Below are 18,955 nucleotides of genomic sequence, written 5' to 3'. Positions count from 1 at the left end.
TTTCCATCGCAAAATTACGTCGAAATAGTGCGTGAAGGAATTTATTTCAGCGCTTTCCAAAATCGCGAAAATTATTGGCAAAAATGGAAAGGGGTTAGCCTTACTTTTTTTTCATCTTTCGACCCGAAAATTTATGGACTCTGATTCGATTTGTATGACCCTTTCCTGACTAATTGGACCCTCGGCAACTCAGAAACTGCAGCAAAAAGAGCGTAGGACCAACAGGAGAGAAATGGCGATCGAAAAAGCACCTGCCGCAAAATGTCGCAAACACAGGTTCTCGTTTTTTAGCCGTAACTCTAGATGCGCCGATCGCAGCGTATTGTGACTGCGCACAATCGATTTTTCTTGCTAAATCACGTCGGAATAGTGCATGAAAGAGCTAATTCCAGCACTTTTCAAAATCGCGAAAATTTTCGCCAAAAATGGAGAGGGGTTAACCTTACTTTTTATTCACTTTTCGAGCTCAAAATTTATGGTCTCAGATTCGATTTGTATGACCCTTTCCTGACTAATTGGACCCTCGGCAACTCAGAAAATGCAGCGAAAGGAGCGTGGTATCAACAGGAGAGAAGTTACGACAGAAGAAGCACCTGCCGAAAAATGTCGAAAACACAGGTTCTCGTTTTTTTGCTGTTACTTCGGATGCGTTAATCTCATCGTATTGAGACTGCGACCAATCGATTTCTCTTGCAAAATTTCGTCGAAATAGTGCGTGAATATTGAAATGAATCAGGGATTTCAAAACACGCACGCGTTCAATCCTTCAGCCGGGCACGTATGGTAATGCTATTAATTCACTGTAACTTACTGGTTCGGTAGTAATTCGCCCGATATCGTCCAATGCTCACAACTAGTTGTTTATACTCACAATAACTGAATCAACGTGCTGAAAGATTCACTTTCACCCGCACGCAACTGTATCACGTGAAACGAAAATACGATAATACTCTACGGTGGTTGCATTGTGCGGTGGTCAACTTGTCAAAAAATCAACTGAAAACACAAAACAGTCTCACTACAAATGCCAGGATACCAAATTTTTTTGATTAACGTGAAATCTCTATAAAATTCATGCATAAAGTTCCGAGATTCTTGGATATATCGTATATTACTCTGTACGGTACGTGTAAATACGGACAGAAAAGACAAATCAAGGACCCTAGTAGCATTGCCTACAGTCGCAATAACTTGAGAAGACTCTGTAGGAAGTCTTTCTACAGAGTCAATACAGAATCTTCCCCACAGTGACTTTTTGCCACCCGACAACAGACTTATGCAAGATCTCGAATAACGCAAATTCTAATGTCAGATTCGCAGTCAAATGTGGAACTAGACTTACCTTAGAATCCTACTAGGGAAGCTACATTTTTGATCGGTCTTTATGTACGAGACGCAACACGTGTTAATTATACAAAAATCAAGATAATAGGTCATTTCTGAGGAATGAAAGTTACAAATATTTACTGCACGTGAAATAGGACTGGCAATTTATGGTGGATTAGCGATGTGTATCGGATAATCAGGCAAATGAGTGCTTATTATATACAAATTTGGTCGAGGTTCCGGTATAAAAAAATTAATTTGTGTGGCCTAATTTTTTTTACCCTAGAACCTCGATCCGTGCCACTCTGGCGATTCTTTGGCGATATTGTCACACATATTGGACAACTCTGTAATTTTTTCAGCAACAATAGGGGTCCTTTTTGAATAAAAAAAAATAATTTCTTCCTTTTTTGTTACAAAATCAGCCTTACCGGAACGTAAAAATTTTTTCAAAAATTCCTTTCGAAAGCTAACAATAAACTACAACTTTTATGTGAAGACATTTTTTTTCAGTTACTTCAAGTTTCCGAGATATGTTCGTTTGAAAAAAAACGGCAATTTCTCAAATAATGAATTAAAAAATCTGAAAAAATTCACATAGAGTACCTTTTAGTAGTACTTTGATATAACCAATTATGTGGCAGATCTGAGATGGTCGAAAAAAAAGTGGCCGAGTTGGCGGAGAGTCCCTCATATTTGAATAAAAATTAGATACTCTATTTTGTTTTATATTATTGCGATTTTTTTTCAAATGAGGCACCGTCAAAGTCATTCGGCTAGGGCGCTGACTTTGCTCGAGCCGGCGCTGCCTATGGATTTTTATGTAGATTCAATTCCCAGAAGTCGTGAGCAGATGGTATAGAAGCCTTGTTTAATCTATGACTTAAACTTGACAGACTCGGACAATAGTCAGCTACACATGAACCGTGTCCCGTCGGCACCCTGACACTTCATATGTATTATTATATTCTGAATATTACCCCATTTATTGTGAGTGTGTCATAAAAGTACAAAATGTTACAAAAATCAAGTAATAACATCTATACTAATATCAATAGAATTAGTAGAAATGGTTACTTATTTAAAGTACTAACATAAGTATGATCTGTGCTATCCACTATTTGATCGCAAAAATAAAGTTTATACAATTTCAAATACAAACCGATCCTCTTATAAGGATAGCATCATATCCTGTTGTAGGATGAACATTATAGTACAATTCGGTTTCTTAAAAATAAAACCCGGATATTCATGGTACTCACTGAAATTGTTTATAAAAATAATCTGCCCGCTACTGTACACAAATCCTGACTATGGAATTGTCGTACAATATGAATGGTAATCAGAAAATATCGACAGCATATGTAGTAATGTTTCAACAATCTGCTAGAACTTAGAAGCCATGTAATATTCGCAATATATTGTTTTCATTGAAGAAATTTTAGAATGATAATAAAATGAAGAAAAAATTCTCTTAATTTTAATGTTTAAGTTAAGGTCTGGATACTGAGTAAATATTTAATTTTCGAAAACTTCAACCGACTTCGAGCCTGTGACGTCAACGAGTTGCTTGGATGTGAAAGTAGCGATGATCGTTTGTTGCCCAGCCTTCTGCGGTATTAATTGATGTTCCACATGCACCAGCTCACCTGGAGCAACGTCTCTGAACGCCAATGTCTTGTTTCTCGCCAATCCTGGTCCAGCATAGTTGAATTTACACTCCGTCAAGGTCTTCTTCAACGGATTTGTAAAACTCAACGAAATTGCTGCTGGCTTTCCAACTGAAAGGTCGTCTTGAATCTACGAAAGTTTATCAATCAAATAATATTAAGTGTTATATATTTTATATGATAATAAGTAAAATATATGCAGTGGGAATTGCTACGACAGAATGGTCCGTCGTCTTGTATAGTTTAATCCGCATGCGCTACAATGCGCGAGACCAATTATTTACCAGAGCGGTGGCACAGCGAACAATTTGACTTCAACGCCTCCTATATCGTGACAGTGTCGAGAAACTGAATACCCAACCAAATGCGCATGCGCGAAATCGAGTGATTCCTTAGCAGCCCCCTGACACTCGCCACTGCTCGTATACTAAAAAATTGTACGCGTTTTGTCCATGTTTTTTAGTTCCTCTACGTGGCGCTAGTTGACTTCTGACACGCTCGCTGCCCTCGCTGACCGCGCGCAAGCTCGTCAGATAACTACTAGCGCCACTAGTGGTGGTAATTGACGGCAGAACCGAAGGACATTTTGCGAACCACTTTTAGCAGCGTGTGTCAGGGGGCTGTTCCTTAGTAAATTCAACTTAGTTGTGCCTAGTTGTCCATCTGCTTGTGGCAGACGTTTCGAGATTATGTCGCACTGAGACTTTGAGGTAGCCAAAATGTGACGGATTTGCATTTGAATCATATATTTGAATCAACATAACCCTGAACCGCTCAAAAAGATGAAAAACTTTACGCATGCTTACTTGGGTGTTCAATTTCCGGATACTGTCACGGTACAGTTCTGCAACAATTTGGCATTGAAGAGGGTCTCGACTATTCACGTCAAATAGATTGTAAATATTTTCAACCCTGTTTTCAAATAGAAATACCTATATTACTATCGGAATACTTTCCATTCGTTTTTTCTCATTGAAGCGAATTTGGTAATAAGATTCACAGAAATTCTGAACATCCTATTTTCCTTAGTACAATTATAAGTTTTATATGTGACGCGTATTACTTGGTTCTATCTTGAACAGTCCGCACATAGATTGAAGTCCAACTTTACCTTAATGGTAATAGGTGGTTTCAAAACCTGAAAATCGTCTTCTTCGGCCCATGTTTGTCTTGTCTCTTTAACTGTAGCGATAGCATACAGCTTCATGATGGCATACTCAACCAACTTATCCAGGTAGTCATCAACAGTTACAGTTAATTTCAATTTTTCCGCTGTAAAATATGCATTACCGTGAAAATTGTCTCAATAATGTCAGATAGGTGAAAATTCAAGTGTCAAACTTACTGCCACCGGGCTGAACGGTGAATTCCCCAGTTGCCCTTTTCACTAAATTGGCTTTCACTCCGGTATAGTAGACACTTCCGGCTGACAAAATCGCACTGATATTGCGTGGTTGGTTAGACTTGTTTTCAATGCGAACTGTCACGGCAAAAGGCTCTCCGATCTTGATTCTTTCTAGCTCAACCAGATCAAATTCAACGTCTTCTTTAGCTGGATCAGGAACCGCGTAAAACCTCTTTGCCCTCTCCGTACCACGGACCGCCCTGTACAGAGTTAAGCGCTCCGCATCGGTACCTATAAGTGTTTCCAGCAAAATGAATTATCACTCTGATTTGAAATTTGAATTACGAAATTAAACCAGATGAAGTACTTTCAGTGATTCAGACATCGATATCTTACCTTCCTTAGCTTTGTAAAATGAAGTGATATCTTGTCTGTCTTTGTCACCGTTTGGGTCAAATATGTACGGTGCTTTGGTCAGAATCATACGTCCAATGCTGTAATTGAAAAAAATGAAAAGTCAGTCAGATGTCAGGACAACTCGATGTAAAAAATGAAATCCAAATGAATAAATAACATCGGTAATACACATTACGTACTGGTACTTGTTGCATTCTATTTTACTCCAACCGAAATCACTTTCGCTATTTTCTTTCCACCGCATTAAATCAGCGTTGACGGAAGCTAGCATGAATGGAACATCGTAATTGTATCCAACGGCACCTTGCTTGATTGCTTCAACAGATGTTGGTCCACATTGATAAAATCCATCGGAAGTTTCCTGAGGCGTAGCATCAATCGCCTGCCAACCACCGTATCCCATGGGAAGATCTGGCCTAGCCATCCACACGTCATTCCACACGTGGTAATTCCAGACTGAATCTTCGCCTAGGGGGTTCTCCGGATCGTATTCAAGCTCTTCATTATCGGCGTTATAATAACGATCAACGGACAAAGAGGCATTTGCATCGTGTGCAGAGACCATATTCGAGATGACCCTCGAAGGTATACCCAAAGCCCGACAAACGGTCGTTACTACGCCGGCAAAGACCCAACATTGCCCGTAGTTTACCGCCTCTCCACTTTTCAGAAATTCTTCCAGGATTGGTACGCTGCCAGTCCATGAAGCGGGGGCAGTTCCATCAGAGTACTCCCCGTCCCATCGACCGGTAAGAACACCTTGATCATCATTTGAATTAACCTGAGGACAAACAATACTCATTTACAAATTATGAACGCCATCGTAAGTGAATTGTATGCACGCGCGTTTTTGCATGAACGAGTACCCATTTTCACGAGTGCGCCAACAGCAATCCCACCTGGATCCATTGATTGTGAGTTATATTTACAAAAGAAAAAAATTCGCACTGTACGGACAGCTTCCAAATCGATTACTTACAATTCTCGATATGGCTCTGGTCATTTTAACGGGATCCCCACGAGATATTGCCTTGATGCCCGACCTTTCAAGCAGCAGTTGACAAGCCGGAAGAACGCAGGCATCGAATTGACCGAAAACCCATTCCCTGCCACGACAGCTTCCCAAAGCACCAACCCAGATCTTTCCAGTGTCGTTTGTCACGTACTCATCCAGCAGTCTTTGATTTTCCATATACACAAGGTCCTCTGTGGATAAGCGAAAAATCTGGTTAATCTTATGCATGAAAATGGTATTCAACGCAAACCACATATCTTCTAGTCTTCCCTGCACCTACCTTTTACCCATGGATTAAACAAGACATAGATATCTTTTTCGAATTGAAATGTGTTGGGCGCTTTCTTACTGCCCAACGTAGTTGTTTCTATATTCAGTTGCCAAATGCCGACTGGGCTGTCAACGGGGCTCCGAACTTCGACGGACAAATCCTCCGCACTGGAACCAACCATACGTACACCCCAGGATTCTAAATCATGTAGATAAGTATCTCTGTTGGTGACAGTGTTGATTCCTCTGGTCCCCTTCATCACATTAGGATTTGGGCCAAAGCTGAACAACAAACGAACGATGTCCGTTGAGTCCACGTATGGCCGGTTGAAACGCACAGCCACATTGAAGGGTTGTCCCCGTCGGAGAACCGGCGTTGGCGGCTCCAGGTGTACCAGCTCGTAATTTCCTGTGTGATGTGCCACTGCATTTTCCTTCTCGTACAGATAAACAGAGTCCACAACCAATGGCTCAGAAGACGTCATCTTGGAAACCCAAATTCGACGTAAGTATTAGTTACCGGTAGGCTGTGGTTATAATTATTTCACCACCAATTATCTACCTGAAACAGAAGAATGCGCAAAAGTTAGTCACGATCCTAGTCACAATTTTTTCAGAGAACCTTCCACGGAGATTTGATATCAAGAATCTTTTTTCGTAGTCACAAAAACTTAGTGGAGTTACTGCAAAATTATTCACTAGTCTGCCAGCACATTCTATGAAGATTCTGATGTATAATTTTGATTCAGACTTATTGCAGTCTTTCGCCAGGTTCATCTAACTATGCTATTTACTCGAAAAACTGTTGAATATCTACTCAAATTCTTCAACGGATCTTATACTGCAAACGATAAGTGATCTGCTGCATAACCTGAAGAATCCGATCAATTTATTACAACAATATTTACCGATATTGTTACTAAAGTAACTGGATTTGATTCAACGATGCAACTTTCAACTGTTAACCAATGACTATTCGCTAAATTTAGTGCACTTATTGACATAAAATAAATTTTCCCTTGAGCGGCCCTTTAGTCGGTAGAATAAAATCTAGTCGTTCGATGGTTCATTCGAGGCCCATCATTCATCCTAAATTCTGGGAGAACGATTTAACCGTTTCAACTGAAATTCAGTGACAATATCGAATACTTGTCAAAGAAGGTTTTTAATATAATTCTCTGAAAATCATAATGGTTTCAGAAACATTATTTAGGTATTTATAAAAAAAAAGTGAGGTTCCTAATCCGACATCTGTATCAATGGGATTGATATATCAGCGACAAGACGACTGATTCGATCCGCAGCGATATCTTCAATCGAACCAAAATGGAAAACCAAATTGAAGAACTCATCACTAAAATTGAATGTCTCTCAAAATATCTGATCAAATAACTTGAAAAGTGACAACTAATTAATCAAAAGTTCAAAATGAGTCTAGCGAAAAGTGACTCATATTAAGAACAATTTAATGGAAGATCATCGGGGAAACAAGCCATCTGAAGAAGACGGCCGGTAATCGATGTTTATATGAATGGCTCACCATGCTACTGTGAAATTCCAACGTGAGAACATTTAAAATAAGTTTCACACAAACCGTACAAATCTGAAAACAACTGAGAGCATCCTGCCCGGTATAGGAAAGATCTTGGCAAAATCGGAAAAAAACTGTGAAAGAATATGCGCAGCAGCCAGTTGATTGTGGAAAATGAGGAACAAAACTGAAATTTATACGTATATCATAAAATTAACAAAAACATTACTGAAAAATATTTAAACTTGAAAGGCAGAATCTGGTTTCCTTCGAAGACACATAATAACAAAGTAATTTAAACACTCCGAACACAGCCGAACTCTTAACCTTGACGTGATCCGTCTCGCTGTACCAGCTAGCTTATATATCTATAACCCGCCTAAATTACCTGCTGAACTTTTTGTAAGCTACACAGTCTTTGTACGTAACGCACCGCAAGAAAAAAAGTTGAATACAATCAAGCGCTGGTTTTTACAATTTTCTATGGTAAATACCTATGATATTACAATCCTAAAATATTTTGTTTGTAAAATTTTTTTCACTGACAACCAAGCGAAAATTCTTCAGGGGAATGTTTACTGACCTTCAAAGTTAAATATACGTTTTAATATACATGATAAATTACGAAACGTAAAACCGATTAGAATGTACGACTTCTTGATAGAGAACTATTGGGCGGATCAAAGGGTGAATGACCTGGCCGATACAAACTATGAACCAGACGAGTGAAATACGTGAGCTAGTTTCCGAAAAATTTACCACTTTCAATTTGACCTACTTTCATTTTTTAATATCGTCCAAATGTATGGAAGTTATTAAAAATTTGTTTGACCTTTTTCTGTGCTCGTTAATATTGATTCTATACTACGAGAAATTCTTTCAGAGATATTTCACAAGAAATGAAAGATTCTCCAAGCTCAAACATTTTACGAATGATGTAGAACAAGCATAAGAACCTGAGGAGGGCGCAGATTTTTTATTAATTTTCAAATCCAATACAATTATTCAGAAATCTCTTTCATTTTTGGCAACACGCATTTCAATTCTACATGCATACACGTTCAAATGATATTGGCGGGCTAAGGTTTCGGAAATGGAACGGTGTTTATAAAATATTTGATGTCAAAATTATTCCGTCAGCAAAAATATTAGGCACGAAACAACTATTGTTATTACAAAATTTATTTTAGGTATTTAACGTTATTAACAAAAAGTACTATTCTTTATATGAGTCAGATGGATTCGAACTTTGGTTCAAGATCAACATGGCTTCTGTTAGATACACTTGTAATTATATTCCTGCTCTAGACTAATTTTCTGAGCTCGTAGGGTGTGAAATGTTTCTCGCCAATCAAAATAACAGCTACTGTAGCTGAAATATAATCTCACCCTCAACAAATTATAATCATTTGTACGTGTTTACATTTATTGAAAAAAGCAATGGGTTCAGTCACCTATTAAATGGATTTCAAACTTTATCACGGTTCTATTCCTGAGTTTTACTGCTACCGTAGTTTAGTGATAATATGAACTCAGAAGACTATCTGAAGCTCAGCCGATTCTTCTCACGTGCAGTGATTGACTCTGTACCTTTACACAAGGTATAAAGTCTAAGATTACTAAACTATAGATATTAGCTACGAGTGAGCGATCTGTTACCCAACCAGCGAAACAAGAAAACTCAGAGACCGGTTTTATTCCTCGGTTTTTTTTCTGTCGTCTTCTTAACAATATATTTCACCATGTGTAATTGTTTGTATTTAAGAGAGTCCTTGACTGTTCCAGTATATGGACGGCAAATTCCCAAGTTGGACACCATCCATAGACCATATGAAAACTTGTCTGTTGCTTGTTTAAATTTTTTTACACAAATGCGGTAACGAATATTCGTGTATATGCTATCCTGATGCTGTGCCAATTATTAAAACTATCGATGTTTAGTCTAGGAACAATTAGCATGCATCTAGGTATAGCAAAAGATTCAGCACTTAAAACTGCGAAACAAGTTATGAGCAATCGTATACCATACCTTACATAATTGTAAACACACCACGTTTCTATTGAGCACAGACAAATTCTTTCCGGTCCATAAGACCGGTGCTCTTAAACGGTGATCCTGATAATTTGAACGTGTTCTTATTTTGTTTAGTAAAAATTCACATCATTTATCTATTTTATTGATATGTTTACACGATGAAGGATTCGCAGCCTTTACGTGAAAATTAAGTGGGAAAACCCAGACTGTAGATTTTCAGAATGACGACGATTGGAGTTCCCGATCACGAAGACTGATCGGTATGTACTTATGCGTAACTAGTTGCGTATTCATTTGAAATAACAATTACCATAGTAGTATATGCACTGAACAGGCATTTTTGATTTTTTGCTTTGTGTTTCATGGTTCAACAGTACATGTCGATAATTTCCAGTAAAGTAAACGTTATTGTATTTGCATAATACTGGACTCAAGTCTTATATACGGCGCATGAACACTGTCGTAATTATTGAAACATAGAAAACACGTGTTCACGTGGGAAGTTTTATTTGCGAACATGTTATGCTTGTATAACATTGGAATAAATATGAAAAAATTACCTCGTGCTCGAAACTTAAGGACGTCCGCAAAGATGTTGATGAAAAAACGTAATAAAGCCAAAACCTAAAATTAAATTCTAACAGTTAATGTGATGACATATATGCCTACAAAAGTTCCCACGACACATGAAACCCTCTTCAAACATTGATTATTAAATGTAAGCAGCTCATCGTGTTAATAATTTCAGGGGAGTAACATCATTCTATTATTTTTTACCGCAAGTCAACATTGCTTGACCGATTCTGATTGCTAACAGCGCATTTTATTCATGAATGAATTCTCCGTACATCGTTTACGCTAGTTTTTGAGTAACAACAACGTATTCATTCCTAAATCAAAAGTTGATTATCTGTAAATTAGTTAACGATCTTACGTATAATCAGATTTTTCTTACCAGCCCACGAACTTAGAACAAATCTCTCTCAGACAATTAGCAATGTATTAATTCGTGAATTAAGTACGTTATTGTTCATCGAAAATGGACGAACTGTATGGATTTTTTTTGTGAAAAAAAGCATCATGATGCGATTTCTTTAACAGGCTGTTTACACATCAACTTGAATGTTTAAAAATATTTTTCTGTATCACAAGGACTTTTTAAATCAAAGGTGTTCGATTTAATTATGTATATAACTTCGCATGATAAAAATTCACAGAATTCCACAACGTATTGGTAATCGTTTGCATATTAATTGTATCTGAATATGATATGAAGAAATACAGGGTGTCTCATTTTAAAATTCAATCCAGTTTAATATCTCGAAATCCAAAAATTTGAGTGAAAAATGTTTCAAACAAAAGTTGTAAGGTTTGATGGGGGGAAGAAAATGAGAGTGTTATATATTCCGTAAATTGACCTGCCAAGGTCAGATGATGGTTTTTTTCAAATAGAACAGTATTTTTTTTTATCGGTATCTGAAAGGGCATTAAATTCTGCATGAAAAAATACTCATACACTTACCGTTTATACTCGATTGATGATGAGATTCAAGCTGGTCAAATCAGAAAGTGGAATGTTTTTTTTCTAAATATTATTATTTTTTTTTTTTATTCCATTTTTCTGATTGATTTTTAAAAAAAATAATTTTTTAATTTTACAGTTCCAAGTTTTATTATTTCAAAATTTTCTGTATTCAACTATTTTCAAAAGGATGTTTGTTTATGGTAGAGGAAACATTGAAAATAAAACGTTATTCGTAAACCGTATTTACGATAGGAAATTACGTACGGTTATAAATCACTTCAATAAAAGTTCGACAAAATTTCCGCGCGCTTCAAAGCACTGTTGAGCTCTCACTTGACGTTATTCGACCGTGGATAGCAGTACAGCTCTTGAAATAACGCGACACGCGTTGATAATTCGTTAAATTGTTATCGTAAATACGGATTACGAATAACGTTTTATTCCACAAGTTTCCGATAGAATGAACAAAATTCCACTTAAAAATAGTTGAAATAAAAAAATTTTTTTTTAATAAAATTTCAAATTGTAAAATTAAAAGTTTAAATGAATAAAATTAAGGTTACAGCTCGAAAAAAAATACAGATATTTAGAAAAAAAGGTAAAAGGTAAGTAAAAAAATATACCGTTCCATTTATGAAACACTTAGTTGACCTTCGTCTGACCATGGCAGGTCATTTTACGGAAAATCTGACGCTCTTGTTTTCTTTCCCCCTTCGAACCTCACAACTTTTGTTTAAAACATTTTCCAGTCAGACTTTTGATTTTAGACATATTAGACTGGATTGATTAAAATAAGGGATCCTGTATAAAGACTGTGAGCCCTGGATTATAATTTTTCGTTACTTATCGTGATATAAGCAAATTGTTGGTTTAGGTCAAAGTGATTGTTTCTAATTTCTACAGTTAATAGTAACTTATGTGAATGATTTAAGATTTTTCACTGTAACCCTCTGAAAAATGCTTAATTTTTTTCACGTAAGCATACCTCAAAAACTGTCGCTCGCAGGGACAAACGTTGAAACGTATGAGTTGTCGACAAATGATATTATAAAAATTAAAACATTACAGCTCTTGCTTCCTGGTTATTTTTTTTTTTTCTTCGTTTGCAGCTTATATTTTGCAAGGTACATTTACTGGGAAAAAAACAGCATCTTGCAAAAGGTTAAGTTTAGAAAACTTATGGAAATATAATTCATTCATTCACATAAAGACTTTTCGAATGGTCTTACAAGTGTCGAAATTTTGAAAGAATTGCACGGTGTCAACGAAAACAGGTTGCTGATTTCACGAGGAATGGTTTAATACCACATTACTCACCTACCTTAAGGCTGTGCAGGTTACCCAGATGCCTTTTCACGTTGCTTGTTATGGTCTTAAGATAATGCCTTTGGGCAGTCGTCTTTCAAAGTCCTTACTTATTGAAAACAGCCGCAATTCCTTATCGGTGTTCATTACGGAACCTCAGTACAAGATGTGAGCAAACAAATATAATAAAATGTGTGCCAACCATGTTTCCATATTTATCTTCTAATCCTTAGACCGCCGCTGATTTTAATGTGTATTCAAATAATCCATATTTAGATGAATTGACTATAGTTTGGCCAATATGCAGTATACGGCAGCATAAAGTTTAAAAACAACACGTTACTTCATACTAAAAGCGAAAGACCAGCGGTTTGTCTTCGAAAGTGTTTTCAACTTGATCTTCACACGTGAATGGAAAGGCCTCACCATTACATGGCCTTGACCTCAAATGTTTGTATGCAGTGAACTTGCAGTTTATTAGCATATCAAACAAGACCTTCATCAAACATTGAATAAAAGAGGGAGTGTTAAGTTCTTATCCAATCATTTCTCAATGTCAAGAGCGTCAGTTAACCAACATCGGGGAACACCAAATTATTTATATTTATCAGAATCTTGAGGCAGTCCCAGACTAATTCCAAGGATTTTACTTCACATAAACCGTTTACATGTTATTAATCGGAACACGCAACATGTCAGGTCAAAATAATAGAAAGGATTGTAATTATGAGCATATCCAAACAAGACCGAGTGCACTTCGCAGTTCACATTATTACCATATTTATTATTTTGCCCAGAAATGGACTTCGCACATCAACCAGGCACAAGTTACAGTCATTCAACTGAACTTTGATCAAACTTTCAACTAAGTCACGAAGCCTATAACTTTAAACCTATTCAGACTGATTGTGAGTTGAACTTGACTATGTTTGGGACAAGAATTGGCATATGGAGGACATATCCTATCAGGTGTGGCAGGATGGACAAGTTATCATTATTATTTTTACTGATTGTTATTGGAGGCATGTATGTTATTTGTTTATCGAGAACCCCGCGTAAACTGAGCTACCTCCAGACCTCGACATCTTCGAATTTATTTTCCTTTTAAAATTTTCTAGTGGTATGTTGGAGTATCGTCCTTGATTCGTCTTCAATATTTTTCGTGTATCCGTTTGAGTTTACTGAAGTCAAAGTTTGCTGGTTTATGATAAACAATAATTTTTTATCGATGTTATCTGGAAATTGAAATGTTGTATCGATAGAAACAAGTTGGTGATCGATCGATTCGTCTTGAATCGGTGTGTAAAAAAAAAATACATTTTGTATTTCATGAAAACATTTTGGTTGCCAAAAAATTTGTTCAAATAGAAGAAGAAAATTTCACCTGTAAGCGTGTAATTTTGGAAATTTTGAAATTTTGTTTGGATCCCACGCTCAACGACTTCGTTCTACAGGTGGAGAAATTTGAATCTCATTTACCACGGAACAATATGAAAGATTATTTTGCCTATTCTTAGAAATTATATCATTTATAAAAATTTAGAAACTTTCCTTTCAAATTTTGAAAAAATGTTGAAAAACCGAGAAAGTTACTTTCGCATAGTGAAACACAACCGTAAAGGCGACATAAAATCGAAGGTATCAAGGTCTCGAGGTGGCCCACTTCACATGGAATGCCACATATGAGCATTTATGATCATATGCAAAATCTGTCCTTATTATGTGCTATCGAATTATAGGTATATATAATATATGATCTTATACAATTTTATATATTCATGCATTTTATTTTCTTAAAGTTGTATTGGGTATTTTTATGTGAAACGTTTGCGTAAAAGTACCTGAAAAAAGCCTTCTTCTTCCATAAGGCTATTTTCCTCGTGTATGAGGACAAGAGGGAATGAACTTCGGTGCCGTTTGAATCAAAGAATTTGAAAATATTGCTCACATTTATAAAAAATTACGAATCGAAGGATATCAATCTATTACACCGCTTACCAACAGTGATTTCTTCAAGATTGCTATACGTAAATGTTATCAGTCCAGATTGATGTCATATTTATGCTTTTCGTTAAAACATGCTACATTCAACCGGTTGAACGGCACGAATTTAAAACTATTTGATGGTATGTGCCTCGCTGAGGAATCGATCGAAATTGAAAAAAAAAAAAAAAATGGAAAAGAGAAACTCTGCCATTTTAAATATCTAAATCTACAGTGTTGAAAATAAATTCTATCTTATATCACTGCTACTCCGTAATTTTTGGGTGTTGAGTGCTGTATAATGTACAGTGTGCATACCTATATCACCATTGAACTACCCGTTTGCCTTGTATTATAATCAAGATTCAGAAAGAATATATCTGGTGAGGTGTGACATGAAATTCTAAATGTTAAGGCTAATGTGTTTTTCGTCCGGAAGAACAAATTAAAGTTTTTCAACTGCGATTGGCGCAACAATTAAGTGAAATGAAACACAAGTATGAGGTTGATTTGTCATTACAAGAAGATTTATCCCATCTCAGATATAACTAAGTGCGCGTGAATTTTTCACAACAATGAGAGCAATGTTCTTAAAGTATTGCTATCGATACAAGAACACGATATGTCCTGAGTTGTTATCAAAAAAAAGTTTTGAAAAAAAGCAGGGAACAAAATATGTGCTAAAGGCAAACGATCTTTGCCATACTAACAATAAGAAGTAACACAACAATTATTGCTCTACATTTACTGCGTGAAAATTCTTCTCGGGAAATATTCGGCGAAAAGTCAACAACAAATGCATACATCGAGTGGAATAGACATTTTGCACAGACAAAGTTATCTGAAATTATCATATTTAATGTATTCAATTATTATTATGTTGAAGATTATGTTATGTTGAAATCGCGTGTTTTATAGAAAAACCAGTATTTTATGTGTGACCATAATGATTATGCAATACTTGTATATAACAATAAGCTTTTTCCTGTGTTATACAGATTTGGTATCGAGGAAGACACTGGATAAGTATACTCACAAACAGATACATAATGCGCACTAATATTCTCACTCAAACCTGAACCTGCAGCCAAACGGTCAATTTGCATACGCATGTTTTTTTTTGAAATGCATCTGGAATATCTATATACATATATATATGTATATATAGTGATAAAATAAGCTTAGTTGTCGTCAATTTAATCTCATGTCAGTTGACATAAAGCTCAAAGGTTAACTAAGCAAGTCAGATATCTTTTTGAACGGTTTCTTTGTTAAAAACTTCAGTTACACCTACATATTACAGTTTGAAATAAACTACGAGAACGAAACGAATGATATTTGTATTTTGTAATTGGGGCGAAAGAATGTACATTTTTAATTAGTAATGAATTTCGAGTTTTACGATTCAAGCAAGTAATCGATATCTTTACTTAATCCGCATATAATTTTGCAATATAAATATCACTGCGTTAAATCTAGAAATAATGTGCGGATATTTACGCAAATACAAAGATGTATCCGTACGTATGTGAGTATTAATGAATCCGTTACATCTGAATTACAAAATGCAAACGGAATTTCTATTTTACGTACCTGACGCTATTAAATGTAATCCATATTTTATTATCATCTTATTTACAAACAACAAATTGTTACAAAACTTTATATTCAACTAATTAAGGATTCCCCCATTACTGCAACAAATTGACGTTATAAACAAAGTACAAAATAAGCTTGTACTTGAGAAAAGTATTTTGTCATAGGTAGGCGCGTTACGTCTTTTAACATACACAATGAATTATTCACTTCGAGCAGCAATTTATGTTTAATCTTCAATATAACACTAGGCAGTCTTTCATTATTCCTACTAATGGCTCGGGAGATGTCGTCGTCAAAGAATTGTGAAACGCCCAACTGCGTATCCGTGTTTTATTCACCTGACCATGCTACCAACGTCTTGCGTAAGACCGGAGTTGATTTTAAGTCAGAAAAATTCCTGAGGCCTGATGAGGCCAGAATCGGTATCGAGCATTTAGCATTGTGCTTCGTCGCAACAAGGTCAGATTGCATACTGCGACGGTGTCGCGATAAATAAATCATCACTGCATTTCGGACGATGCTCTAATTCTATTGAATGTGAATCACCATCTCAGCCATTACACACACTTCCGTGCCTGACATTTCGATACCGTAAAAAGAATTCACACGGCGTATGCACGGCTGAAAATGCACGCACGTGACACGCATACTATACTTGATAAGTCACGGAATGAGAAAAGGCAGTGCCGGTCACTTTCTGTTGTTATTCCCGATCGGTTTCGATGTCAAAAAGCTCACGCCTGTACGGCTCGCGTGATGTTTCGATAAACGTTGATATTGATTTAATACTTGCATGTGGAGTGACGTAGAATTGTATAAGCTGCTGTATTTCTCGACAAGTTGAAACGATGTTAAAGATATTTCATTCCATCGCTATTAAAACGTTATAAGATGTTATTCTGAACTAAACATTCCACCGAAACATTCCTTTTAAAATGTACACACCTTACCGGTTACAAGGCAGAACCATTTGCTGTTCGAGAATCACAACGATCATTTAAGGACAAAACAACCAAACGCTGCTCACGGCGAGTACGTAATATCAATGCTATGTCGGGCAAATGTGAAGTGGATGGAAAGGATCATCGATGTAGCGATTTTTTCAGGCAAAGAACAGACTCATAATCTACAGGCACTGTACAAGAATTTATTAAATACTTCAATTCATTCTATATAACCATTTGAATTTCCAAAATATCATAACTCGCGGCTCGAACATTTTTTCGATCAAGAATTATCAACCCGAGTCACTCGGTCTATACAAGCATTGCAAACTCACATCTCACCGCTCGATTAATAGTGAATGAACAATCTTTTCATCTTTCACATGACAAAGAATTAATCGTGTTATGTAATGAGACTGTATCCATTGCTGTGTCGAAGCGATCGTATTAAATTAAAAATTGGAAAATGTGTTGAAATGTGGTTATCGTATTTGATGTAAAAAAAAATTATTTACCGACCTTGTAAGATGCCTCGTTCGACGCCTGAAGAAGAAGATAGGAATTTTCAGCCTCACGCTATATTTAAATATTTAAATCTTTGTTTTCTCGGATGAATTTGTGGTACTCGAATGTTTGCCGCAATCTCACTGCCGTTTGGGGACGCGAACAGCCTTTTATATACTAGTTACAACTTCCTTCCAGCTAACCGCAACATCCCCACTATACTATTTGTCGACAACCCGTACCTGCAATTCCGTTCAGTTATAGTAGCATTATAGGTCGTGGAATAAAATCAAGCAATGTCCCAAGATTCAAGGACGACGATATGTTTGGCTCTCTGTTTAGCTAATTCTTGATTATGTGACGTTCCGAGTAAACTGAATCAGTCCTCGGCATTATGGTTATCGATTCCCAGCTGACACATGCATACAATGACGCTATTATTGCCAACATGCATTAATTATCGCATATTCGATTCGTATCAATTGCTTGTACCTATAAAATATTGAAACTGATTCAGTAATTACGATTTGTGAATGCCGAAGATTTTTTGGGGAACTATAAAATCTTTAATCAATTTACGTAGAAAAGAACACCATTTTTCAACAATACATTTCATGTTTTAATTATTACCGCGTCTCAATTTACTTGCAACGCGTTTTCATGCTGTCTGCAGGTAACAAAAGTCTGGCACGAAATTTGTAATTTCTGCATCAACGACTTGATCTTGGCTCATAATTACTTATGCTTTTGTTAAGTTTCTTGTGTTGTCGTGAAAAAAAAATGTTTCGTGATGATTTGAAATTTATCAAATGCCACTATTTTCAAACATTTGTCACAGAATTTGTTATTAGATCACATTCCGTGTGAATCGGATCCATCAGGTTAGGGATTTTATCGGTTTTTCGCTATTATAAGAAAACGTTATAAAAAGCGTCAACAATAAGTAACATAAAACGCATGTACATTGTACAGACCTAGGTACTCGTAGAACAAAATAGAAGTATTGATGAATTGGAAAGGATTAATAATAACGGATTGGTGAATATGTTGATGTATTACGTAAAGAAGCACAAAAGATATACGGTTTTTGTTTCCAGTCGACACAGGAATATATTCTTCTCCTTGTTCGTCTGCGTAATCGCCGTTGTTGTCCTAGAACAACGTCCTACCGACCACAATTGCAACCTAATCAATTGACGTATCCACTTGGAATGTGTATTGTGTATGGTAAAATCAACCCCATCGAAATCTTGACCCCATTTGATGTTGGACGGAACAAGACGATAAGAATTGTGAAGGAGAAATTTTTTTTTCTCTCGTCATATTCGTGCAGAATACATCAGAAGATTTAAAAACTAGAACAACTTGTAAAACAGGAAACAGTTCCTGCTCATTTGCAAGATTTGCTTTATCAATAAAATGGATCAAACATAGGGTAATTAAGACTAACCGCATATCCCACATGAGTGGGTGGATGCTGTGGTTA

The 18,955-nt window shown here is 36.3% G+C and overlaps 1 protein-coding gene across 3 annotated transcripts; it reads right to left on the bottom strand.

Moving 5' to 3' along the window:
- Nucleotides 1-2,293: 2,293 nt before the first annotated feature.
- Nucleotides 2,294-17,632, bottom strand: LOC107227790 (hemocyte protein-glutamine gamma-glutamyltransferase). Of its 3 annotated transcripts, none has more exons than XM_046734961.1 (8): nt 17,485-17,632; nt 6,054-6,605; nt 5,738-5,964; nt 4,938-5,539; nt 4,738-4,835; nt 4,342-4,632; nt 4,108-4,268; nt 2,294-3,126 (listed from the first exon to the last, which is right to left on the bottom strand). In XM_046734961.1, exons 2-8 carry the CDS (start codon nt 6,526-6,528, stop codon nt 2,845-2,847), a joined length of 2,136 nt encoding a protein of 711 aa, XP_046590917.1. In that variant the 5' UTR covers nt 6,529-6,605; nt 17,485-17,632; the 3' UTR covers nt 2,294-2,844. The 3 variants fall into 3 exon arrangements, with proteins under 3 accessions (XP_046590917.1, XP_046590918.1, XP_015524522.1); XM_046734962.1 differs by having other exon boundaries at nt 6,054-6,528; nt 17,485-17,623; XM_015669036.2 differs by having other exon boundaries at nt 6,054-6,601; nt 17,485-17,621.
- Between the last annotated feature and the right edge of the window lie 1,323 nt (nt 17,633-18,955).

Source organism: Neodiprion lecontei, chromosome 3 (genome assembly GCF_021901455.1).
Source record: "Neodiprion lecontei isolate iyNeoLeco1 chromosome 3, iyNeoLeco1.1, whole genome shotgun sequence".
NCBI classification, from domain to species: Eukaryota; Metazoa; Arthropoda; class Insecta; order Hymenoptera; family Diprionidae; genus Neodiprion; species Neodiprion lecontei.
Note: the sequence above shows the minus strand (reverse complement) of the source record. Positions and strands in the feature narration are given on the sequence as shown.

Excerpts from the sequence above, each read along its gene's own strand:
- LOC107227790 (XM_046734961.1), bottom strand. The coding sequence starts at position 6,528 with ATGACGTCTTCTGAGCCATTGGTTGTGGACTCTGTTTATCTGTACGAG. Across the intron at positions 5,965-6,053 it reads GTTTAATCCATGGGTAAAAG|AGGACCTTGTGTATATGGAA; the intron begins GTAGGTGCAGGG and ends GCTTATCCACAG. Across the intron at positions 4,836-4,937 it reads ATAGAATGCAACAAGTACCA|CATTGGACGTATGATTCTGA; the intron begins GTACGTAATGTG and ends TTTCAATTACAG.